We start from the raw sequence: 26,803 nt of genomic DNA on the forward strand, positions 1-26,803 counted from the left end.
GATGTGCCCCGCAGCAGTCCCTGCTAAATTTTATCTTCTCTTTATGCCTTAATTCTTAGCTTTTAAGCTCTCTCCCCAGTTGCTGCTAGGCAGCTTGGAATGAGCTTTATGTATAGTGTTGAACTCCCTGAAACATCTACTTTTTTCAAGGGTTGTGATAACACCAAAAATTCTGACTGAAATGTACTGCTTACCTGCCGATTTTGATAGTTTTATGGATCAAATCTGTTAATTGATTACAACATATAAACATATAAAGTACAGCACATCATAATGTGACAAACACAATGCAGCACTTCCAGTCAAAAGGTTTAAAGCGACCCATAGAGATCCATCCACCATGTAGCCATGTCAGAAGGGACCTACCCCTCGCCTCCTCCTTGCAATTCCTTGAACAAGTGGGCCACTCGCAAAAGTCTGTTGCGTTGCGAAGCAAACTCCGTACATTGTAATACAAAGCATAGAAATATCTAGTAAAACACCAACATTGCTTCCCTTAATAGGCCCCGTCATCCTCCAATCTCTCTGTTCCCCCGCATGGCCCCAATTCTCCCAAAGCTCTCTCCGACAGACACACTCCCAGAGGTTCAGGTTAGCCCCAGCACTCTCAGATAAGTCGGGCATGTCAACTCAGTGAATTCTGTGGATAAAATCTGCAAGAATGGTCTCCATAAGGCATTCAGATCACCCACCCGCTGTTGAGAGGCCAGAGTAAGATTCTCTATTGCCAGAATAAACCACAACTTCTGCAGCCAAGGCACGTATGTCGGTACCCTGTCTGTGCCCCACAACGCTAGAATGAGCTGCAGCGCCGCATTGAGGGCCAGGGCCATCTGCCGCCCTTTTAATGATCTCCGAGGAAAGGTGAGCAGATTGGGCAGACCCAGCAAGATGTACGATGGAAATCTAGGGATCTTAGTATTAAACGCTGCATCAGCCGCGTCTATAATGCTCTCCCAATATCTATGGAGCTTGGGGCAATGCCAAAGTAAGTGCACAAGTGTACCCATGCCCCCACACCGCCTCCAACAGAGGCTAGACTTAGTAGGATCCCATGTGTGTATCCTTGCTGGGGTGTAGTACCAGTAGGAGTCCACCTTATATGCCGTCTCCATCCCTGCCGCATTATGGGCCGTATGATGTATCCTATAAAAGATACTATCCCACACTTCTTCAGAAAGCTCCCTTTCGAGCTCTCTCTCCCATCGCAACTGTCCCTTAGATTCAGGCAGACACCCCTCCCCCTGCAGTAGCCTGTAAAGCTCCGAAATTACTCGATTATCATCCTTCATCAGGAGCCATTTCTCAAACGGCGTTAGCGGCATATATATTTATGCTCTATTAGCCTGCAACAGGACCTAGTGCCGTATCTGATAGTACATCATCCTTTCAGCCTCTGTCAAGCCATATGTCTCTCTCACCTGGTCGAAGGGAATCACTCCTTGCTCATCAAAAAGGCTCCCCACCTTTTTACAGCCCCCTTCATGCCAACGTCGCAACGCTTCCACATGTAGCCCCGGCTCAAAGTCAGGATTCACACCTATAGGGGGTCATCTGGGACGGAAATGACGTCAGCCCCAACCGACCAGCCACTGCATCCCATACACGTAACGTTGCTCCTGTGATCGGGGAAGAATAGAGTCCCCCCCGCCCTGTGCCGACGTCAGAGCCAGGGCTCCTTCCATATATGGGAGCCTGCCACGCCTGGTCCATAAAGCACCAATGTTTCTCAGTAAACTAGCGACTCCACTCTAAAAGAAAACGCAACTGTGTAGCCTGAAAATATCTCAAAAGGCAGGGAACCGCCAGCCCCTCCTCCCCCTTAGGGCGATACAGAACCAGTTGCGGAAGGCGCGCCGGTCGACCCTCCCAGACAAATCTCCGAACTGCCGCTTGAAGAGCCGCTATCGTCCGGTGTGGAAGAGTCAGGGGAAGTGCCTGGAACACATACAGTATACATGGCAAGACTGTCATCTTCACTGCCGCCACCCTGCCCAGCCAGGACAGCTTGAGTCTCCCCAGGTCTCCAGATCTCGCTGCACTTCACGAACCAACTTTGTGTAATTCAAGCTCACCGTCTTTGCAGCAGAAGGCACCAGGTCAATCCCTAAGTAGGAAAGCAGTGAGGACGACCATATAAAGGGGTATCGGGCCTTCATATCATCCTCATGCTCTGCGCTGATAAACTAACTAAGGACCTGCGACTTCTGCATATTCACCCGGAATCCCGAGACCCACCAAACTCATCAAGTATCCCCATAAGCGCAGGCAGTGAGGTCACAGGCTCCGCCAAGGTAAGGATCACATCATCTGCGTACAAGGTAATGAGATGATTATTGCCTCCGAATTTCATCCAGTGATCAGAGGGCTGTCTCGCAGACGCTGCGCCAGGGGCTCCATGTATAGCGCAAACAAGAGAGGAGAGAGCAGGCACCCCTGCCGGGTCCCTAGTCTAATTGGGAACGGCAATGAAAGCGTACCATTAACACATACAGCAGCGCTGGGAGACTGGTAGATACATCAGATCCACATCATGAAACCCGGGCCCAGCCCGAAACGCTCCAGCACTCTAAAAAGATATGGCCAGTGAACCCTATCGAACGCTTTCTCAGCGTCAATAGAGAGGAAGAGTGCCTCTCGGCGGGAACGATCTGTTTTGTCTAGCTAATGAAGCAACCGCTTCGTGTTTTTGCTGCACTGTCTGTGCGGTATAAAACATGCCTGATCCGGATCAACAAGGCCCGGCATATAGAAATGAAGGCGATGGGTCAGTATTCCTGTGAATAGTTTGGCATCTATATTCAGGAGCGAAATCGGCCTATAGGAAGCGCACTCCTCTGGGTCTTTCCCCGGCTTATGTATAACTGCAATAGTAGCATCCAGCATACTGGTCGTTAGAACTCCCGACGTCCGGAGGGAGTTGAAGAGCTGCACCGAAAGCGGCAAAAGGTCTTATAGGAAAGTGCCATAAAACCATCTGGGCCAGGGGACTTCCCCACCTGTAGGCGTGAGATCGCTGATATGACCTCTTCCACCCTTACAGGTTGGTCCAATGAAGATGCCTTCCTTTCACCAAGAGGAGTGATTACAATACCCTCCAGAAATGTATCCGGACCCACATTGCTCCGTTCATCCGCCGCATACAACCCCCCGGTAAAACTCTGCAAATGCCTCGGCAATCTGATCACTTGTTCGCGCTTCCACTCCTGAAGGGGAACGAATCAGCTTTATCATCGACACTGCGCTCGTAACGGGTGCGCCAAAAGCTTCCCACATCTGTTGCTCCCAATGTAATATTTGTGCTTAAGACGCGCTATCGCATACTCCGCCCTGTCCCAATCTAGCCGTATCAGCTGTTGCCTCACCTTCTCCAACTCCCGCCAGATTCTGGGCACGCCCGTGGATTTATGGGAGCGCTCCAGTACCGCCACCCTTTGTTCCAGCTCTTCCCTCATCTCCCTCCTTGCTTTATTATCCCTAGCGGACAGCGACACCTCCCCTTTCACCACCGCCTTGAATGCCTCCCACAGAGTCCGCAAACAGATGTTTCCGTCGTCATTAAAAATAAGGTAATCCGTGATTGCACGTTAGATCGACTCCACCGTTGCCCCATTCTGAAGCAATGAGTCTCTAAAGCGCCAGCCCGAAGCACCCACCCGTCCACGTCCATAGTAACCTCAACAGTAATAGGAGCATGATCTGTCAAGGCCTGAGGCTCAATCGTGTCTCCCTAACTCGGGAGAGGAACTCCTGCGATGCCAGAAAAAGGTCGAGCCGTGCATACGTCTTGGTCGCCGCTGAGTAAAAGGAATAATCCCTAAGTGTGGGATGCGCCTTCCTCCACACGTCCTCCAGACCACACTCAGCCAGTCACTGCCGCCCTGCCGCTGTCCACGCCCCCGTCTGCCCATAGCGGTGACCAGAGCGATCTAGATCATTATCCATCACCAAGTTAAAATCTCCCCCACCAAAATGGTGCCATCCGGCGAGTGCAGCATCAGGGAAACAGCCTGCCTCAAGAAGGTTTCCTGCTGAGTATTAGGAGCATACAGGGAAGCAATAGTAAAGGAAAAGGCCCCAACCCTCATTCTAATAGCCAGAAGCCCTCCTTGCACCTCATGTATTTTTGCCACTACTTCCCCAGGGAAGGACCTTAAAAACAGTATCGCAACCCCAGCATGTGTGTCTCCTGTAACAAACAGATATGACTATTAGACTTCTCGAGGGCCGACAAGATCGCCAACCTCTTAGTCGGACTGTTAAGCCCAAGGACATTCAAGCTTATACATTTAATAGTCATGCATCAAGAAGGGAAGAGCGCTCAAGAAGGGAGGAGCCCCGTGGGGGAATACAACCTAGAACAGTCCATCAACCACTCCGCACAACAGGGCCATACCACTTAGCCACTCAATGACCAAGATCTCAGGGAAGCACACCAACATAAAACCAGTATGCACAACAGGTGCTCACAACAGAAAAGTACTCGCACACACATCTCTGCTGAGGTAAAGTCTCAACAGGGCTGTAGAACCTCAAGTTCGTCGAGCCAGGTCCATCGACCCCACCACCCGGGCCCCTCTTGAACGGCCACAAGGCCTGAAACGATGCGACCCACGGCAGTCCAGCCTTCCTCGGCCACCTCTTCTTTAAGTATTAGTCCCAGCGGCCACGCTGCTCAATGCCAACTTCCATTCCGACATCTGTTCTGAAGCAGTAGGTCGCTGCTGCTTCCTCCTTCTCTCCTTCCTCCGCCTGCGCGGGCGATCCCCGCCAGCCAAGCCCACGTTGGCACCCGGGTCCTGGCTATCACCATCCAGGCGCAGAATCCGATTTGCCTCAGATATGGACCTCACCTGTCGCAGCTGATCCTCCCATCAGAAGACAAGACGGAACAGGTGACCCCAAGAGTAAGATACATCATGCGCTTGCAAATGCTCTCTAATGGGCTTAAATTCTCGCCGCCGCTGCAAGGTCCATGCCGAGAGGTCCTGAAATAATTGGAGCGCATGCCCTCTGAAATGGACCTGCAGAAGATTGCGAGCCCGCTGCAAAATGCTTTCTTTAAGCCCATAGCTGTGAACACAGACTAAAATATCTGGTGGCCGGTCCCCGGCCCCACCAGCGCGGCCCACTCGATGAACTCTGTCTAGCATGATCTCCAGGGTCTCCTCCAGGCCAAGTAATGAGCGAAACGGCACCACCACAAAGTCTCCAATGTCCTCCTTCTCAGCCCCAGTCGGCACACCTCTGATGCAAATATTATACCTTCTCGAGCGGTTCTCCAAGTCCTCCACCGCTATCTGTAGGAGGTCCTGTTGCTCCCGCAGGCGGACAAACTCCTGTTGCAGGCCTGCCACTGCCTCGCCGCGGGAGATCTCACCATCCTCCATCTGTGCCATCCGCTCACCCTGGGACGAGACCTCCCCTCGCAGCTCCTACTCCTCTTGAGATATGTCCCTTCGGAGTTCCTGTATATCACTCCGGAGCGAGTCGAACAAGGAGGTAAGGAAGCCCTTCATGACAGTGGATCCCTCGTCCACCTTCATCTCCCCACGCTTCTCTGGGGACTTCGCTGCCGGTGACCCCTCAGCTGCCCCAACCGGCACCAGGCGTGCTCCAGTCAGCATTTCTCTTACTGACCGCTCCCGCTTGGACTTGGAAGCCGCCATCGCTCCTGGTTACTGCTGCGAATGTGCTATCGCCCAGCCACGGCCCCTTCACAGTCTCTCCAGGCCCCGGGCCCCGTATTCCACCAACAGCCGCTGGCCTTTCGCTTCTGTACTCCTTCTGGCCACCCGTCACCTTGTTGCTTACTGTATCGCCAGGTGGGGCCACCGCGGGCCGACCGCACAGCTGATCAGCGGCCTAGCGCCGTCACGCCACCTTATGCCATCCCACTCAAGAGACGGGGCGACCAGATGCACCCTGGCTCCTCTGCCGCCACGACCGGAGAGCCCGTCCTTCAGGGGAAGCCAAACAATGCATGCACTTCCGCCTCCAGGGGTCGCCGGCGCTCCACTCTGCACCGTGCCCCCGGCGCAGCCCTCACTGTGCCACGGCACCACAGCCCCTTTCCTGGGCTCCCGTAGCTGTTTCTTCCTCGGCCAAAGGACCGCCGGGCCCGGGACCCACCACGCGGCTCAGTCCTCCACGCGCTGCGCACACCGGTCGCAAGCGCGGACCCAGGCCGCGTGGCTCCGCGCCTCCGTCTCTCACCGCCTCGGGCACCCCCCGAACTCCTCGGGGCGCCCTCCGCTCCACGGCACCAGTCCCTACCCCTGGGCGCCCCGGGCCATCGATATCCGCGGTCGCAAGGCTATTTTCTGAGGCCCGGGCGGCGGAGCTTGGACAAACGCGTCCGCTCACGCTGCCATCTTGGCCACGCCCCCCCATTTCGATAGTTTTAATAACCCCATATCTGAAGTTTAGTTGTGGCTAAAATGGTGCAGTTACTTAAACTCATTTCACTTAATTCAAACTCAGTCTTTCTCCCTCCCATTGGCCCAACACTCCTCCCTAGTATTAAAGGTTTGCATAGTCCAACAGTTACTGAAGGCTGACACTCTTTCCTAAGACTTCGCTCAATGAAACATGCAAGGCAGGATGACGAATACTCAAATCTAGATGACATCTGAGTTCCTACTGAAAAAGCAGGAAAGCTTGTGTCTTAGTCTGTGCAACCTCTCAAGTAGCACACATTTACAACATTTAGTGATTATGCAGCAAATGTGAAATGTGTATGTGGCAACTGCATCAGGAGAGATACTGTGGGAGAGGGTGGGCCGAAAATCATTCGCCCCAAAAAGGACACTAAAACAACACGCCCACGGGTGGATTAATTGTAGATGGTGTTAAACTTCAATTTCAAGAGGCAATGTGTCTGCGAAATAAGGCACCACACAGCATATCCTAATCAATTAAATAAGGACATACTAAAGTGAGATCTAGGGCAGAACTAGAAAATTTAGAAATATTACAAAAGTTGGTAAGGTACAGTGGAACATTTGTAAATGCAGTTGCAAAAAGTAATGCCATGAAGGCTGTCAATAATAAGGCAATACAGAATGAGTAACAAAACTGGCAAGAAATTGGACAACATCCCTAATCGCATCGGAAATGCAAGTCTCAAGGGTTCTCTGGCTCCCCCCCCCAAATTTTGAGGGTTTACATAGGAACTTATCTCATAGACTAACATTGAAAGTGCACAATCATTATGGTGCGAGCAAATGGGTATATTTTCAGCAAATCAAAATTAGAACACCCTATTAAGTTACCAGCTAAGCACTATCCTACCACATAAATATTGGTTCATCTAGAGTGGCTGAAGTCATCCAGATATGGCAGAGCAAACCAGTTACACAAACAGTGAACCATTGGGAACAAACAACATACAGCAGCTAGTGTAAGAGACCTTGTGCAGTTGAAACATTACTGAGCCCATGATAACTTTTTCCTTGAACAACGAGAATGTCATTCAGAACTGAACAAACATGACTTCACTTGACTGTATTTCAGAAAAAACAAACTGTGAACGTGCATGGTGAGACATCCATTTTGAACAAGATGGTGTTGCGGTCTAATTGAGGCCTAGTTGCTAATAGACAAGCAAAGGCTTTTTAACTTGTCATAGTAAAATCGTTTCAGGAGCCATAACATCAGATAACTGTTCACATGTAAATTTGTGTATAGATCCATATTCTGCACAATTTTATAAACATACAAGAACTCCCACAATACCATCTCTTGATGTTCGAGCACAGCAGCTTTCGTCATGCACTGCGACTGCCTAGTGCTCCCTTCATACCCACCTGAATGTTAAAACTTTTCTGACCTTACCAGAAGCACTTACGGCCTGTGTATTGAAGGGTTCCTTTCTGTAAGCAGACAAATCTCCCAGCTAATGGTGCCAGATTTTTGCTACAGGCTGTCTCTCCTCTTGCATCAGAGAGGCTACGAGTCCTTAAGTGTTGTCCTCATCATTCCTCTCATATTTATGCTCTCCAATCACTTTCTACTTGCTTTTCTCCAGGTCACGATTTCTGCTATCCACAGAAGAGGCCGCCTAATAGCTGACCACTTTAAAATTCATCTGATTCCCGGCAGGCCAACCTAACTCCAGTGACAATTCTTTGTGCACTTTTTACAATAGACTTTGTATACCACACTACTTATTCTTGGCTAGAAATGTTCTCTTATGATCCATTTTTGCTAATAGATATTTGGCTGAAAATCACTTGCTCTTCCTTATACTAATGGTAGGTAGGATCCCCACAGAGTAGGAGAATGTAGGTCATCTTCAATTGAAGGCCACAAATCCTTTCAGAGCGGGGAGCACTGTTGATGATAACGCACTAGGACATTAATTATTAAAAACAGTAATGCAAGCCCACATGTGCTGTGACTGTCTTAAGTGAATGAACTAGTAATGGGCACAATTCACTGGCATGTTTTCATCTCGTAAACACGAAGGGTGATGAAGGAATGGTTGCAACTAGTCTAACCACAGGCAATTGTTCAAGGAAGCATTCCACCCCACTGTGTTTTTGCTTACTGTGCCACTCTAGATAAATGTAAGAACTCCATCAGGGTGAGCCTGTACTTTTCATGTTCGCCTTACAGGAGGCTCAAAAGCCTCCGTCACCTATATAACTGGTCCACTTCAGTTTGTCATCTTACATCACACATCTAACATGTAATCAAAAATAATTTGAGTCCTTGCTACTATGTAATCCTCTGTAAAGAAAAGTTGTCTTGTTTTCCAATTTGTAGTTTGTTTTACAATAATGTTCAGTTTTGTGTTAGTAAGTGGCCCAAACCTGGCTGAGAGCACTCCCTTGTCTTTTCTTGAAAATATTATCATCTCCCTTTGGTGAGAAGTGAGTGTGTGACCCTAAAATAAAAATGAATCATTTGCACTATCCTGGAAGTTTTGAGCTTTTCTCACAAATATTACTTATTTCTTGTATTAGCTGCAGTTGCACAATAGAACAATGGTATAGCAGGAATTAAATGTGTTCTCGCGGAAGTTGTGCTCTTTTACTGACAAATAGCAGTTAACAGTTAAATGAAAGGGTCTGAGATACTATTCCATGAAATAGGAGGCAATACAGTTAATGCCTAAAGGAAAGACGCCAAGAAATGCAGATGGGCACACTCCCAGATACTATGGGGGACAGCATCATCTGACCATGATATATGGCAGCCATAAGGATCTTTTTAGGGTCTTGGCCAGTAGGTTGCAGGGGGTAATAGGCACTCTTGGTGCCGTACACGAATACATTTCGTAGATGCACACACACATTTTAACATTCAATACGCTGACTTAAGCCTATCTGATGATGGTGCTGAGATGCATGGGCTTTGGGGTCAACTTACCTGAACTAGATCCAGTTATCCCAAGGTTATAGTTAAAAAGTGGACTGGCCTTGGAGGGATGAAGGATTGTGGGCTGCACTAGGCAGGGGGTGACCTTTTTGTCCATTGATCCATGCCTTTGCAGTACAATTGCTGGCTAAAACATTAAGAGGGAAGTTGAAAGATTGGGGAATTAAGGTGAGTGGGTGATAATGCCCATCTATTGCCCCTACATGCAGACAATACACTGATCCGCTTGAGACCGACCAGAAATTCAGTTATTTTGCTTCTGACCAAACTCAAAACATTCAGGAATTTCTCAGGTCTCAAACTAATAAGGGCAAATAAATTCTGTTCCCAAGGGCACTCTGGCGTGGGACTTCATTGGACAGCTGTCTAAACTTGGATTGTTTTGTTGTGTATAATAGTAGTGCACGACAACACTAAGGTGATTCTGGGGATGGGGTGGAGGGATGGCATAAAGTCTGTACAGTTTTGGAACATCCTCTAACTTTCCATCATGGGCACAGCAGCCATAGCAGAAATAATCTTCCTCCTTGCTGTTTATGCACAACACAAAACTCAGTATAATACAGAACTCTGAGTCGCTTACTATCCTCTGCATTTATGAAACTGGTGAAGCATGTGGCTCTAAATACAATGAAACTACATCAGGAGCAGAGGAGGCTAGGTTTGTCAGATATGGGACTGTACTACTACTCCGCACACCCACTGTAAAAGGATGGTCTCCTATAGAAGATAACTGGGAACTATGGCTACGAAGGGGAAACACACTTGGATGTCCAACTGTTGGTTGTATTAATGTGTGGAGGGAACATGTCAGGCAAACGTAAAGCTTTAAGCGATGTGTGACACTTGATAAAATACACATCTTGTACATGGTGGACATTTATTTTAGTTCTAAATGCATTGCTCTATTTGAACAAACAATGCCTTGTGTGAATGTCCAAGTGAAGTGTGCATTATAGCAGTGTGTGACTTACAAAACCTTTTAAATAAACTGTGTTACATACTTGCCTCCCTTTTCAAGCGATGCATGGCCTGGAAGAGCCTATATTCTCCTATCGTACAACAATGTCTTGGAAACGTAGTTAGGGTAATAATTACCACAACCGGTTATGCTGTGGCCTTATAAAGTCACCAGCTACTTGATTTTTGGAAAGCCATGCCAACATGACGTAACTTCATAAGAGTGGAGAGAAAGAATTTTAAAGCTATTATAATTTAATCTGGTTTAAATGTAAAAGGTCAGAAACTTGATTCAAAAGAATATAAAGTTTCTGAAGTCATGCTGCACATCGAGCTGATTTACAAAACAAGAGTGCAGTAAGACGTATTCTAAAAATACTTTTTCACATATTCTTGATTGCCTTTGAGATCATTTATATCCTTTTTAGTAAAAGAGAAACAGGTTAATTGTCTTGTCTGCTTCTACATATATGAATGTTACTTGAATATTGCTGCTGATGTGTTGGGCCAAGTCTCAAAGGCATGGAAAAATATGTGAAAAGGTATGTAAAAGAGTACCCGGGTACTAATTTGCATACTCTGAAATGCCTTTTTCACTAGGCACCAGGGCATCTTGAGGCATACTCCTTTTTATTTGGTGTTTCATGAGCTTCTGTTTTCTCATGTTGGACAGCCATCTGCTTGTTGACCCAGATGTTTGTATTGTTACTGTTTTTCTAGCTTGGTGTCTTTTCAAGTTAAGATTTTCTACAAGGGACTCCACACACCATTGGTTTATACTTATATGTAACTGAACACTGCAGGACTAAGCCAGATTTGTGTTTGGTCTTTCTCTCACTATAGTGACATAGTAGGTAAAAAGGATGGACTAGAATGCTGCCCTACTATTTACCATTCAAAAAAACAATTCAAGCATTCCTCGCATCACCTTTTTATTTTATCCAGTGTGGTTCTCTCAGTGAGACGGGTGTGCCCATGCATGTGTCTTGTGCTCACTGTGCCATTGGACTCGAGCTGTACCCCAGAATGGGGTTGCTTATGTTCCTGTCTGGAGGAGACCTGGTCTTGTAGCCCGGGCTCCTTGTAGAGCAGGACAAGTCTGATTTGCATATGGTTGGTTCCTGTCTAGGTTGAGGTGATAATGAGCATAAAAAATGTTGGACTAGGAAATAGCCCAGTATTACTAGTGTCTAAGATTAATTCAAGCATTTTTGTTTTTCTTAGTGAAACACCTAACCTGTTGAAACCTCATTTAGACCTGATTCCATTAGCAATGTATTAAAGGGCTGCAAAAGGTTCAAAATGTCAGTTTCATGTGTACAGATTTGCTGAAAGCCGCTTCCTCAGCACTTGACAAGTCCTGTAGTTGAGGAATGGAAGGCCAATGAACCGGCTATAGGGGAAGCCTAAGACCACAGGAAAGTATGTAGGTGCTAGCCATAGTGAACTCCTGAGACAGAAGGAATGCAAGCATACTGATTTTGGCAGTTGATGTTGATTGGTTGAGCTCTTGAAAAGGCCCGGATACTAAACCAGGGCCACAGGATATCACTGCCAGGCCCACCAGGAGGTGAAAAGGTCACCCAGCGATAGATACCCAAAGGTTTCAAGCACAACAAAACCCAAAATATGGAACGGGAACTAAAGGTGGGCCTAATGTTGGGGAAGTGAGAGGAAATAAAACCAATGTGAGAGATGAATACTAGGTGTAAAATGGTACGAAACAGAGAGCCACTACAGCACACAGTATATTGCCAGGCAAAGGCTAAATGTCAGAATTAGTTTAAATACTAGTTCCATCCATTACGCTCTGCAGGTGTACTAATAACCAGGAAGTGAGTGTATCGGGGGCAGGGGCAGCTGTCTTGTTAGTTTCACTTACCTTGTTATCCACACTCTCCAGCCGCTGTTGGCCTTATGCTTCATCAACCATCTGTGCAGTCTGATTCTGACAAAAAAAACAGGTCACCAGAATGTTCTTTATTTTACTGGCTGTTGAGCAGAACCAACCTTGGTGTACTTAGACGTTAGCAGCGTACTGTGACCCAGCAAGAACCTGCAATTGACCAGTGCACACCTGATGATCTGCAAGCAGCTGAAACGCCACCGCAAGTCCCAGGCTGTGAAATGCTATGATCTAGGCCTGAGATCTCACCCAAGCTGCATGCGCCTCTGGAAGAATGCAAAAGCTGTACTGTTCCATCCCACCTACAAATAAACTCAAATCACATGAGTAGTCAGAGAATATCAGATTAGAGCCTCCTCTTCACAGACTGGATCCTCACTTCCTCCTCCACCAAATGCTCTTTTGTTCTCATCCAGTGTTGGCATTCTTAAGTAACCGTGAGTAAATAAATTGTAAATAAATAAACTAAGGACTATAAATAATAGAAGAGCAGAGATGGTAATTAATACATTACTTACTGTTAATCTTCATAGCATTAAGTCCTTCTCATCTCCTTACCAGGGTTTGATCTCTCCTTTGCTCCTTCCTATGCAGTCTCTCTGCTCAATGTTTGTACTAGTTTAGTATATTAAATAGAGCAGGCGGTTCAAGTTAAGCACAGGATTTGAAGGAATTTGTTATATAGCCATAAACTTCACAGATAGTTTGGAAAGTGTTGGACCTCTGTAACTTGAGATGATTCTTCCCCTCTGGATTGTCGTGGATCCATTTTAGTTTGCTCAGGTACAGGAATTAGCTTAGCCTTGGCTTGTAGACCTGTGCTCTTTCAACTAGATAATTATGCTCTGTTTTATTATTCACTTTTTATGCCTTTTAGCAGTATATACTGTTCTTGCTTTTATGAGAAATGTTTTTATATTATAATCAGATGCCATTCTGTGAAAGCGTCATTATTATCAGTTATGTACATATAGGGTTGTCATGTCCTTTCACTTCTTAAAACATGAACATGTCAGATACTTTTCTTATGGTATTGATGATCCAAGTTTGCGCATACAATCTAATGCTTAGGTACATACCCACGTCAGGATGTCTGCATGAACAATAACATGGGGTCTATATAAACAATCTGTGAGACCAAAGTCATTAGACGGGGTTCCATCCAGGAGATTGCATCTGTACTGCACGTCAGTTTGCATCAGACCTCAGCTTTGTGTCTCTACGTCGTCTGATTTGGGGACTGGAGGCCGACCTTGTTCTAAGGTAATGGGGGTTGGGGCGCTACTCATGGACATGCTTGGGCACGCCTTGCTCTCTCTTCAGGGTAGAAAAACACTCCAGGGAGATATTTGCATATTCATATTGTTTATAAAATGTTAGGATTGTTCTTATTCACATCATTTATCTGTGCAGTCCTGATTTTACTTCTTACAATTATCCTCATCAGTGCAGCACATGTATTTTACCTTATGTTGCAGTCTTCTCAATAAATGTATTGAAAACTATTCTGCATCTTCTTTTCTTGCCTGTGTGTGTGTAAGGGACTCATGTCTACCGAGAGAAAAAGATAAGACTTGTTGCACTACGATTCCCTCAGAGGATTTCAGAGTCCATGGGCTAGGCTCCCAGAAATCTGTCAATCAATCAATCTTTGTAAAGCGCAGCTACTCACCCATGAAGGTATCAAGGTGCTGGGTGGGAAGGGGCCTCATCCGAAAAGCCACGTCTTGAGGTTTTTCCTGAAGATGGTGAGCAACGGGCCTTGTCTGAGGTGCAGGGGTGGGTTGTTCCATCTCTTTGCTTTAGTGTAGGTGAAAGATCGTCCTCTGGCGGTGGCTTTGCGGATGCGAAGGATGGTGGCCAGGGCCATCTGGGCGGAGCGGAGGGATCTGACGAGGGTGTGGAAGGTGGCGCGGTAGTTCAGGTAGGCTTGTCCTTTGTTGTGTATGGCCTTTTACACGTGGGTGAGAAGCTTGAAGGTGATTTGCTTCTCAGCCGGTAGCCAGTGGAGGGTCCTCAGTTTATTGAGGTGACCTGACCGGGCGTGAGCTGTCCTCTGTGACGTTTAGTCATTGGGTCAAGACAGTTACTTTTGTGGCATATGCTGCCTAGTCCAAGGGTAGTCGTCCTTTAGCGTATGGGGAGGTCTGCCCAAGGGAATTACTGTGTCCGGTGTGCAGGTGAAGGTTGGTTCCTTGAGGGGCATTGGAGGTCCCCAAGGCATTTGTTTGGCATTATATACTAGAGTTGGCGTGCTCGGGAGCCCTGGCTCTGAGGGTTTCTTCTTTGAAAATATAATTTATTCACGGAATATGTCTGCGTATACCAGGTGGGTTACATTCAGAGCTTGTTGTACATTCCCTTGCTCAAAGTTGGTGGAACTTGTTATATCTTCAACGAGGGTCGGTCCAGGAACAAAGCAGACTGGGGAGAAGCTGTTACAAGGAACAAAATCATTGAACTTATGAATGTTTTTTTTTTTATAAAGCCGTAGTTCTTTGAGAAATCTAAAGGAATGTTTATTTTGCAATTTTCATGTAACAAGCTCTACCTCCCCATGTTCACCTGGATTTAGGTAGGACAAGGTTTGTGTTCGCCTTGTTCCATTGGCATCAGTTATTTGTATCACTGATCCAAGACCTATACGTTGGTCCCTGTTGGGTAGAGGATCCATTTTAAGGTATGCTGTCTAGCTTGTAATTATTCATACAGTCTGATTCTAGAAAATATCGACAGAACACCTACATACTATGGTAATTTATGCATTCTTAGAAGATTGCACAAAGAACAGTGTAATCCTTTCATACTAATTTCTCTGTGATTGCCAGAAAATCCTGGATTTGTAAACTGGTTAGTATCCCCAAGTTAAAAGAAACAAATCCCAAAACTGTTCTTGACCATTTTAATCCCTTCTATGAGCCTCATTTATGTTTTCCTGGAAACAGTAGTCTAGATTGGCTGACTAGAGACCGCATGTGTGCATACGATGCTGTACAAATGTTCATTTATCTGGATAGAAGGATCAATAAATGAATAATGGTGAATCATAAGATGCTTGTGGGGTACTGCGGATCACAGACCACCCTTTGTCGACATGTAGTATTGTGTTGTGTGCTTGCTCCAGAGTTGCAGCTCTTCTTGGTCATGAGCCTTCTGTATCTAATGTGACGTTTTTCATTAGTGATGTCCGAAAGCGTTGGGATGAGCTATAAAAATAAAATGCCAAGAGTTGAAAACAAATATGAAAACGTTTTATGTTAATAAAAACTTCAAAGTGTTGGCCATAACCCCTCTCAAGTTGCTAAAGTTGTGGGTGTTCAGGGCACCCCATTTGCGAACTGTACTTTTTGCAATTTTTACGACTTTTTACCATTTTCACTACTGTTGCGGTGGTCAGTAGTGTGACAAATTAGTGGTCATTGCCCCTTAAATTACTGGTTCAAGGCAAGTATTTCTAGGAATAATTTGTTTAGTTTAGATCATTTTAGTGAGATTTGACTCCTCTACGGTTCTGTAAAATGTGCATGTTTGATGTACGTCACTGCCCCATGGGGGTATGAAAGCTCCTGGATCTACTGGCACACAAAGCTGTACCTTTTCAAGTAATGAAGTAATAATAATGAATGTAATAAAGATACAAAGGTTATTGTTTTTTAAAGAAGGGATACAAGTGGTGTTTCTTCAAAGGTCCGGAAGCAGAAGTCATAATTTCACATGTGAAAACGGATTCAGCAGCGAAAAGGTTAATTGAATGCAGTTGTTTTGCAGTGCGCTGGTTTGTGATAACGAGCACTGCATCTCGTGGTAGCTGTGGAGAGGCAGTGTCGCCGGCCCTTCCTGGTTAGTGGAAGCCGTGAAGGGATCTTTGGGTTCTGTTGAGTTCAGTGGGCCCCTTTCCCTTTTCTTGGGAAGGGTGGTCCCAATGTTCATTGTGGGGTGAGAAAGTCTCTCAAATTCCATATCGGATTCTCACTTTGAGATATAAAGTAGCAATCGTAGTATGTAGGTAGTTGGGACTTGCAGTGGTGGACTAGATTTGAGACCTCCATTGCCTAGATTATTCTAGGCCTGTTTAGTTGTTGGTGGCTGGTTTATAGGCTGGTACTGTGCCGGTTGATGTGTGAAATGGACACAGAATGTTGGAACTAAGCATCCATCTTAGAAATTACAGCCACGTGTTGTAGGATCTATTCTGTTCACATTTAGTGAAATCTTAAAAACAAACGGCACCAAACTAATAAAGGCCTGATTTGCTCAGGAGCAAGTTCAAAGTGCCCTACATTTCTCAAATTTAAGCCAGAGGGATTCCATTTAACACTGTCCTGTTGCAAATCTGTCTCCAGTAGATTTCAGATGATTAATGCACCTTACAGATACAACCGAGCTAATCCCAGTTGAGTCTGTTTGCACCTGGACCTTTCTGAGATGCCTTGGCATTTCTAGATTTTTGTTTAGAGTAATTTTTAGTGAATAAAATATGCTTTTAAGTATGAGATGCTACAGGTTTCTCATAATCCGCTCACAACACATTTGTGAATCAAGCCATAGTTATTGTACTGCTAGAAAAGGTCAAATAAGATTACAATGTCACTGAAATCCCACATGCGGCTACCCCTCTTGTAGCTCTCCCGCTGGGAAAAATTGAAGACAAAATCCTTTTACATAATAAGGAGTAGAATCTGGTATCAGTCCAGGCTGTAATAATTCTGACTTCCAAATGTACCAGAGTTTCGTCGTTGGAAGTGTAGGTTTTACTGAAGTGGCAACTGTGTGGTAACTGGGGCTGTAGAAACCTGAATAAGGGCAGTATTTTCCAGAGGTACTCACCCAGACAAAATAATAGTTGGTTGAACTGCTGCCACGTTTCTGCCCAGCAGTTGTAGTCTTAATATAAATGCAGAAATACATTAATTGCAAAGTGTATGTGTGGTGCCCTGCATAGGTATGCCCCAAGTAGCTCCTAACAAGCGCAGATGAGCAGTCAAGGCCTCCATGGCCGTAGCAAAAAGCAAGGGCGAGAGGGAATAAACCTGGTGTGTACCACTGCACATACGCCATAAGTCCAAGATGCATTTACCAGTTCTCACCCGGGCAGGGAAAAGGTGTAAAGTATTATACATTCATTCCTCCAGTAGGGCCCAATCCCAAACAGCTGCCGTACTCTATGCTTATAGTCCCATTGGAGAGAATCAAAGCCTTGCTCTAGATCCAACGCTGTACAGGCAGCATTGGGAAAGTGATATCCCAATTTATTTTTGATGTGCCATAGCCTGCACAATGTCAGGGAGGTATTACGGCCCAGTACAAAGCCTGCCTGGTCTTCATATATTATAGCAGCTAAGTCTGTAAGCAAGCGACCCCGTAGTAGCTTATTGAGGATCTGATCTGTATTCAATGTACTGATCTGGCTATAAGCTGCCAACTCCGTTAGCTCTTTATGCGGCTTAAGGATAGTGGAGATGAGGGTGTGCCCGAAAGAATAGATGGGTCTTATAGTTCCTCCAGTTTAGGAACCAGGACTGGAGCAAATTTTATATACACTTCAGCTGGCAGTCCATCTACATCAGGAACCTTACTCTGGAGTATACCCCTGGAACTGAAATAATCTACTAATGGTAATGAAGCATCGAAGTTTACCAAGGCCTCCGGAGAGTACTGGTGAAGAAGGATGGAGGGGACAAACAGGGAAGTCAAATTAATCCTCAGACACTGGTCGGGGGTCCACATATAGCTCTTTATAATAATTATGGAAAGCAGTGTTGATAGCTAGCTGAGTATGGGCTTTTCTCCCACCGGGGAGCGAAACGAGAAGTGGGGCAGAGTCTAGTGGATGAAGGGTAGCAAGTCTTGCCAGCAGGTAGCTAGATTTATCTCTGTCATTATAGGCCCTAGCTAGGTAGGCAGTGCAGTCATGGCAGCAGAGGAGTTCCACCATCTCGTAATATGCGCCGCACGCCTCTTACATTCTTTAGTTTATCAGGGGAAGAAACTGCCACGTGATCCAGCCTCAATAGGGCGACTTCAGCTGTCAAAACATCCCTCAAGAGTTTTGACAGACTCCGACCGCCGTTTTAATGCAAAGACCCCTTGTACCAACCTTAAAAGCCTCCCATTGTAAAGGTGAGAGGAGTAGGTTCCAGTATTGATGTGATCCAGTAGAGTGGCCAAAGACTGTTGTCCAGCATTGAAACTGCCAATCTCCACGTGGGGATGGCAGGAGATTGGGTACCCCAAGCGACCGTCATTACCAGAGGATTGAGATCCAATAGCACTCTAGGGATATATCGAATGAATGTCACTGATGTATGAAGAGGGGCTGAGCATAAAATATCCAAGCAAGAATGGGGCTTGTGAACCGGTGACTACAGCAAATATTCTTGTAGCCTGGGGTGTTTAATACGCCAGGTGCCACCCAGGCCCCAGTGATTTAATGGCTATCAGAGCATGCTGGCTTTAGACAGGACAGGGGATTGTGAAAGAGGGGGCGTCGAGCGGTCCAGATATACATCAAGGACCGCATTGAAGTCTTCGCCTAGTACACAGGGGACATCCAGTTGTCCTGAGCGAGGATTCGTCATTTGGGACCAGTGTGTCATTTGATTGATATTAGGAGCATAATTTACCCCTAGGTTACAGAGGTGGCCATTAAGGAAGCCATGCACTAAAACGTGCCTTTCCCCAGGGACCACACAGACTTTCTCAGTCTTAAAGGGGACGCCGGCCCTGATCCACACTCCCACCCCTCTAGCGTATGCTGAGAAACCTGTACCATTGACCTGATCCCTCTATTGGCAGCAACTTCAATACTTCCCCGAGGACAGGTGTGTTTCTTGTAGTAAAACAATGTGTGCCTGCCAACTTGAGTAAAGCTGCATGCACCTTATACCTTTTTTTTTTTTTGCAAAGAGTTCAAACCCTTGACATTCAAAGTGGTCAAGTGTTAATGCTCAGCAAATTGTTACAATATCGAGTGGAGGCATCTCACCCCGCAGCTCATACAGGATACCATGCAAAGAGAGGGGGGTACCATGCAAATGATGGGAATGGGCCCCCAGTGTCATGTCCCAGCAAAGCACATTTCAGGCCAACCCCCCACCAGGCCACATCCCTCAGCACACAGAAATGGTCCTCATCATTTAACAACAGAGGCAGGGAATTGGAGCCTGGCAGGAAGGCAATAGTTCTGCCTTTACGACAAGCCCAGCCAGAGGCAATCTATCCCATGGCAGCTACAGACTATGAAGGTGCTGCCTACATCGGTGGTGTAGGCGTACTCACACCATGATCCTCTGACATCTGATTGTCTTCTGACACAGCAGAATCAGACAACGATTGTGGGGATACTTATAGGTCTCTCATAGATGCCACTGCTGCGTTCCTTTATGGTCTCCGAGTCTGTGACAGTGAGGGAGTTCCACATCGTGCTGTTCGGCGGCACAGTATTCGAACTGTGTTTAAGCATTCATGTGGCGATGGAGGCAGCCTGTGATAGAGACCCGAACCCTGGTGGGCCCGCTTGTCTTCACTCAGACCCACTCTGCATCCGGTTGCATAAAAAAGTGAGTGGTTTGGCCATCGGAGATCAGATATCCTCAACTTGGTGGGTAACATCAATGCGTACCTGAGCCCAAGATCCCAGAGTTTCTCCTTGACATGCAATAAGGATGCCCTTCGATTTTGGATAGCCATTGTACAGTCTGGAAAAACATTTTTGCATGGTCTACGCAAACCGTTTTCAGCTCATGCGCCACTGTCAGAATAGCATGTCGATCCCAATAATTCAAGAGTCTCCCCACCAAGGACTAGGCGATGCCACAGAAAGAGGGTGCTCTACAGGTACTGTGCTCTGTAGGTACTCTTTGTGCCCTTTCGGTAACCAAATGTGGTGAGTGTGTAGGAGTACTGTCTCTCGATAACCATCTCTCCATGAAGGGCACCAGTTCTGTCCCCTCCACACCATCAGGGAGGCCCATGATGCAAATGCTATTGCGGCGAGATCACTGCATCAGACAGCTTACTGACTGTAACCTGTAGGCATTGTTCAGCAGTGCATTGAGTGGTGGGCCCAAACTCATCAACATTCCCTAAGAGTTTTTGCAGGTATGTCCAGCGGATCGCAGTGTCATTGGTAAATGAGTAAAATTTGGCCTCAAATGCCTCTGTGGATTTCACTATTGTCGCTAGTATCCTGTACCAGCTTATCAGTGGGGAGAAGGTTGGTCATCTCCGTGGAAGCAACTTGGGTAGATTCCATCAGTGCTGCCCTCAGAAGAAACCTGGATAGATTACATCATGGCATACTGTGCTTCTCTTGGGGATGACGGGGAATGTGTCGACAGCCGTGGGGGAAGGAATGATTGCCGTGTGCAGCTCGCATCCTCCTCCATCTGCCCGTACGGCAATCTTAGGCAGGGGTGTGGCCAAGCAATGCACTGTTTAGCCACTGCAGAGATCCAGCAGCGTGGGGTGGTTCATCCAGAAGATGCCAAGGCCTGCCTCGCCCATGGTCGGCACTGTTAGTCACAAGCAGCCTTCACTGGGGTCATCCACCTCCCAGTTCTGCAGAGGGTCACAGGGGCCCAAGCACTTATTGGGGTCTCCCTGACAGGTGTCGATGGCATCCTCTAGACTCACCAGTGCAATGGCTGTCTGGCTCCAGAGTGCCACAGACAAAGCGAAAGGCTGCCAAAACCAGCAGCTGTATAGATGGGGGAGTGGAGGCCAGTCCCACCTCATGTCAACTGAGAACTCATTGCGGTGTCATGGGAGGGTCGGCTGCCATCTCCACTCCTCTACGCCCTGTCAGAGTGGCTCTCAGTAAATCTAGCCAGCACCTGTGGTCCAGGCCAGTCGGGAGAGCAGCGAGAGAGAAGAGGCCTTCCTTCAGCTCACTCGACTGCAGCCTGGTCCAGCTCAGATGTTCCTCGGCAACCACATTGGGCCCAGGCCCAGCGCACCTGCATCAGAAGCCTATTCATGGCCCAGGCACCATGCGACCCTCGATCTCAGGACCCTCTGCAGCACCCCTATCGCCTCCAGGGGACAGGGCAAGTGTGACAGCCACAGAGTGTTGTGCAGGCCTGCGATTTTGGTGGATTACTGCAAGGCTTCGGAGATCTTAGCTCACATTTGCAATGTTCGTGGCCAAGCTATCCCCCCTCGTCTTACCCCTCTCCTCCTCATTCACCCCTTCCACCCCCCCCCCAACCAGGTTAGCCTTTTGCATATGACTAGATACGTGACTATTTTAAATCTCTGCTCTTAATTATATTGTTTTGTTCCCTCATTTTGTGTTTGTCACCCTCTCCCACAAGGAGCAATAAAGTCTCAGTGTTCAGATTTCTCTATTTTTCCCTTTTGCTTTCAGTGCTCCATGGGAGTGCATGTCGTTTCGTGGTCTCTAGCATTCACATACTTTAGCTGATGTACATCCCCAATACCTCTGCGTGACCCTGTCACTCTTTTATTTTATTTTTTACCGGCTCTTCTGTTGCTCTCTGATGCTCTTCGGTCTATTTCGACGTATTTAACTTATTCCTATTTTCCTTTGTTTTTAAACTTTACGAGGTTCCATCAGCTAATGGTCCAACTGCTTTATTGTTTTCGCACTCCTGTGCCCTTTTGCACTTTTTACCACTCCAAGATGGCCGAGCACCATGTTAGTGTGGTAAATTAAAAATGGCAGCCATTGCATTATTCACAGTGCACAGAGGTATCTCTGTTCTTACGCATGCATGCAGCATGGCACGCTTGCCTCGCTAAGCTTGTGCATGTTTCAATGGCAATCTTGGAATAAACCCATTCTAAAATGGCTGTCTATCCATTGGCATGCGTGCAGTTCTTGTATGCCCTTGTTTTGTCAGGCACTAGCAGCTGTTTTGCCATTACCTAATAGCAGTGTAAAGTAGCAATTGCACCTGCTTTGTGTTGCTTCCTCTCTCCTTTCTACAACTCCTCAAGTAGTTTCCACCACCCCTCCCTGCCTTGTTTGTTATTTTTGCTTCTTTTCACTTTTTTTTTTTTTTTCACAGGACCTGCAGCCTCAATTTGCTTCCGGGTAGTTTCTTTTTCAAGACATGCTTTTGCACAGATTTCAGTTCTTTCTTTTTTTTAATTTATAGTTACTAATGAAACAAACAGATGACAACCCTATCCTCCCGTATACATACTTGGTGACCCATTTGCACATACACATCATGAGACTTTCTTTGGTAGCATCATGACACATATATCTATATAGCTATCCAAGCGTTTGTCCCTTTCTTTGACTGCTGATGCTGCAAAGCATCACCAAAACAACTTACTTCTTTTTGTTGATGCTAATCAGCATGTGCAAAAAGCATTGGCAAAGCCAGTAGGTCTGCATTTGAAGATAAAATGGAAATTCCCATTTGATTGTCTGATTTCTTACTATCCTCTGTCTAGTTTTAAGGCATCAATTACTAATGTATTTATTATTTGGTTTTAGGAAACTCATCAATATTGCATTTGTCGACATGAATCCCTTTCCATTGCGTCAAATTAGAAATCGGAGAGCTTACCACCTGGAGAAAGTACGGCTTGAACTTACTGAGCTAGAGGCCATTCGACAGGACTTCCTACGGGAAAGAGATTCCAATCCAGAACGAAGGGACCTAATCAGCGACGATGAGGAAGACAGCTGAAAGAACATATTCGTTAACAACTTCATAGCCAAGATAAACTCAGTAGCCTTACGTGGCACATGTTTGATACAAGTAAAAACCCCAAACCAGAGCTGTTTGGTATTTTTTGGAATTATGCAGGACATGACTCCAATGTAAATTGAGCACTTTAGTTCTGATCTCTCAGATCAGTAAGCCTTGTTCACCCACATTTATGCAGTGATATCGGTTTTGTCTTAAAAGCACTGCTGACGAACGTGCTTCTGTGTTCTTGGTATTAATCTTTCATTTGGGGCCTGGTCTGCTTTTTGAGGCAGTACGAAGCCGAACATACATCGTTATACTGGACTTTATAATTTTGTAGCAGGCTCTTAAGCAGTTCTGGAACAACATGAGGGTTAGTCCAAGAAAGCCTTACGTTTCTGCAAAGACAGACAAAATACATCATGATATGAATAGAATGGACATATTTTGAGGGTCCGGTGGGCGCCAACATTTTTTTATATAAAAAGATCTCCCATGTTTTAATGAACAGTAGAATGTTGTCTCAAAATGTCTGTTATACAGAGGGGAATCGTTTTAGTTTCCCAACTTGAAATAGCCACTCACTGCAGTCAATTGTTTTAAAAACCTTTCTGTGAGTTTTGATGTTCATTGTGGTATGATCTAAAACGTCCACCAGGTAATCTCTGTAGTGTTCCCTTATGGATTCACAGATAATACTTGAACATTCATATGCCAGCTTTGTTCACTTCATGTAGTATTTTTCGATGCTACTTCTTAGATATTTCATGAGCTGACAGATCACAAAAAAACACTAACTTAGAGTTGTGCCATCAGTGCTTTGTTTTACAGATGCACTTTCCTCAGAAGGTAAATCATTTTACACAGTATTTTCCTCCAAAAATATGACATTCCTCCAATATTCTTCACTGAGTATGAGAAAGCAGCCTTCCTGCTTTATGTTAAAGTTAATATGTATTCGAAAAACTAGGATGAAAAGGGAATATTTTGATCTGCTGGCATTGTTTTGTAATTTCTGTCTTTTGAAAAAGACGGGTTTGGTTAAGAGTTGACAATCTGGCATACTGCTAATTAAATAACTTTCCATAAATGCACATTTTTGCAGTTAATAAGCAGAAAAATGGAAAGGTGATTGGGGAATCAAGAGAAGACCACTTTTGAGTTAGTACCTACTAAATTAAAAGTACAACTGTGGAGCTCTAATTTCAGATATCATGTGTGACTGTTACAGATGGGCAGAGAAGATATTTAAAGAAAAACGTTGATAAGTTAATTGGATAAATATAAAAAGTTGAGGTTAGCATTGTTTTGCAGTCCAGTGCACTTGCAAGTGATGTTATATGTAAACATGCCATAAATCTGAGATCTCAAGAATGTACTCTTAATTTATATTATCCTGCTGCCTCCGGGGATTAGTTAGTTGGGCTTGGATGTTTTATGATAAGCACTTTTCTTTATGCAATATTACAATCATGTATGTATTATCAGGAATATTGGGGCTACTTCGTATTCCTTGAATATAGTTTTCATTGTTTTGTATGTCTTATTTCTGATATCAGTATTTTTAAGAGCTGGCCTCTCACAATCAATGTGAAGTATCTATAATTGGATTGGTTCTCTTAGTATGAAAACAGTATCATATTTACATATTCTTACATGTATATTATAGTTTAATCATGTTTTTTTTGTCGTAGTGTAAAACTTTAGCCCTGGAAATTCAGCACACACCCAATATCATATGCACACAACTCATGTTTGAAGAAGAAGCTTACATAAGTGTTTTGAAAGTAGTCTATGCATTTTCATACCTATGTAATTTTTTTACTTAAGATAATGCATTTTAATTAAGGTATGTAAGCCTGTAAAGTGCTACTGTAATGGTTATGCATTTCTTTAAACGGTCAATGTAGTATGTAAGAAATCTGCATTGTGACTTTTTATCCTCTGTGTTCCAGGTTTTCCAGAGAACTGTCCTGTGAGAGGTCAGTTAATGTGACCTTTGTTTAGTTATGGATGCAAAGCCTTTTTAAAGATCTCTTTAAACTGTTATCCCTTAGGAGAACGTACCTGCAATAGGATCGCTCTTCTTAAACACCACTCTACATGGTTCTCAAAAGTTGGAGAAGCGGATAGATTCTGTAGATTTTACAACTGCCTGGTTCAATGTTTACCTAAAGAAAAACTGATCAGTTTAGCTGACCATGCTGACAGGCACATTGTAAAATGTGTGAATTGAACAGGCTGCTTGACATTTAATTACAATGACTAAAACATAAGAAACGGCATGTCATTCAAATGCTTAACATTTACTGTTCTACACCTGTACCCAATACACTTTTAAACAGCTTGTACTCAAGATTTCTGCTAAAAATATCTATACAAGGCTTACTTGTAAACTAACATTTTAGGAGTTTAAATCTTTTTTTTTTTTTTTTTTTTTAAATTAAGCACATTTGAAATACATATGTAGATACTATGTGAATTCTATGTTTCCTTTAGTATCTAGGGGTTTTGGTTTCAGTATGCTGCTCTGTTGTATTGACATTGATTGGTGCGATGGCGTGAAGGTTCCTTTCTACTAAAAGCAAAACATTGGTTTTGTTAAAGCATAAATTGCGGCTATGTTTTAGTTACACCTAACTAGATAGCGGATTTCATGCAAGAGGTTGATGAACCGACACCAGTCTGCTTAAAGAAAACGTCAGAGGCATCAAATCAGATAACCAACAATTCTATACACATTGTTATTGAATCAATAGAAACCACACACCATGATCAATTTGATCACAAATAACCACACCAGTTTATTAAGACGTTAATATGTTTATCTCCCTATGTTACCAATGCTAGGGTCACGAAAATTGTCCTCAAAGACAATTGATACATGTAAAGAAACAATTTAGGCTGATTTAATTGGCGAATGAACCACAACTTGTTAAGTGCTATATCTATGATAATATCAGTAGCGAAAACACAAATTAATAACAATAGAATCTGAGCAAGAGTAATTGAATACATTGGAATCAACAAATAGGAAAATCAAAGACCATTCATGAGCATGAGATGGAATACCTCACTAACCACTAATTAGCATTAGCATGTTGGGCTACATGCAAAAAAATGTAGTAACACAAATTTAGAAAACATCTAACTATGGCACTAACAAAATAAGCAGCAGTATTAAACAGAAACAGTTGGTACCTGGAAAACAAAGACCAAGTAAACAACATTTCATGTGGCATATTATATCTCCTAAGAAGACAGCAAAAGGTTCTGCTTCATCAAGAGGACAGCAATGTCCGCATCATAGCAGGAACACGGTAAAGGGGAATGGTTCAGAAGTTTGGTCGATAACTTTACTAAAGCATTAGTTCAGTATTGAACAGGTATAATAAACTCAGAAAATAATAAACACCAGATTGTCAGTAGACTGGCAAAGCATGAAGTGTCAAAGTGACAGATCTCACCAAGAGCACAAAGTAAAGTCTCTGAAACCCAGGAAGATAATGAATGACGAAAATCTAATTCCTTAACATTATATTAAACTTTCTAAACTGTTCCAATTGGAAAAGACCATCAGGCGAGAGAGTGAGAGATGACCAATTACATTAATAAACATTATAAAAATTGAAAAACAAATGTTAGCGTCCACTACATCCATTGGTTATACGTTTCTGACTAAACTAATACAAGTTGTACAGTGTACACTTCCTGCTCCGGCTGCATCTGTGGACCCATTGTTCGGCTCCTTCCAGATGCGCTGTTGCTGGAGAAGGATATAAAAACATTCCTTCAGTAGCATTTCCCTTAGAAAGAGCACACGACTTAGTAACATAACTACAGGCAAATATGTGAAAGCAATGAATGGAGTCTATTTAATTAACGG

At 44.8% G+C, this 26,803-nt stretch overlaps 1 protein-coding gene across 2 annotated transcripts in view; it reads left to right on the forward strand.

Moving 5' to 3' along the window:
- The window catches only part of TBC1D2B (TBC1 domain family member 2B), a 209,674-nt gene extending 185,218 nt beyond the window's left edge, over positions 1-24,456 (forward strand). For both annotated transcript variants that reach the window (XM_069222055.1, XM_069222056.1), the window contains one exon: positions 22,719-24,456. In XM_069222055.1, coding sequence (XP_069078156.1) covers positions 22,719-22,914 — 196 coding nt within the window. In that variant the 3' untranslated portion in view covers positions 22,915-24,456. The remainder of the gene's footprint in view (positions 1-22,718) is intronic.
- Positions 24,457-26,803: the final 2,347 nt, after the last annotated feature.

Source organism: Pleurodeles waltl, chromosome 3_1, assembly GCF_031143425.1.
Source record: "Pleurodeles waltl isolate 20211129_DDA chromosome 3_1, aPleWal1.hap1.20221129, whole genome shotgun sequence".
Classification (NCBI taxonomy): Eukaryota; Metazoa; Chordata; class Amphibia; order Caudata; family Salamandridae; genus Pleurodeles; species Pleurodeles waltl.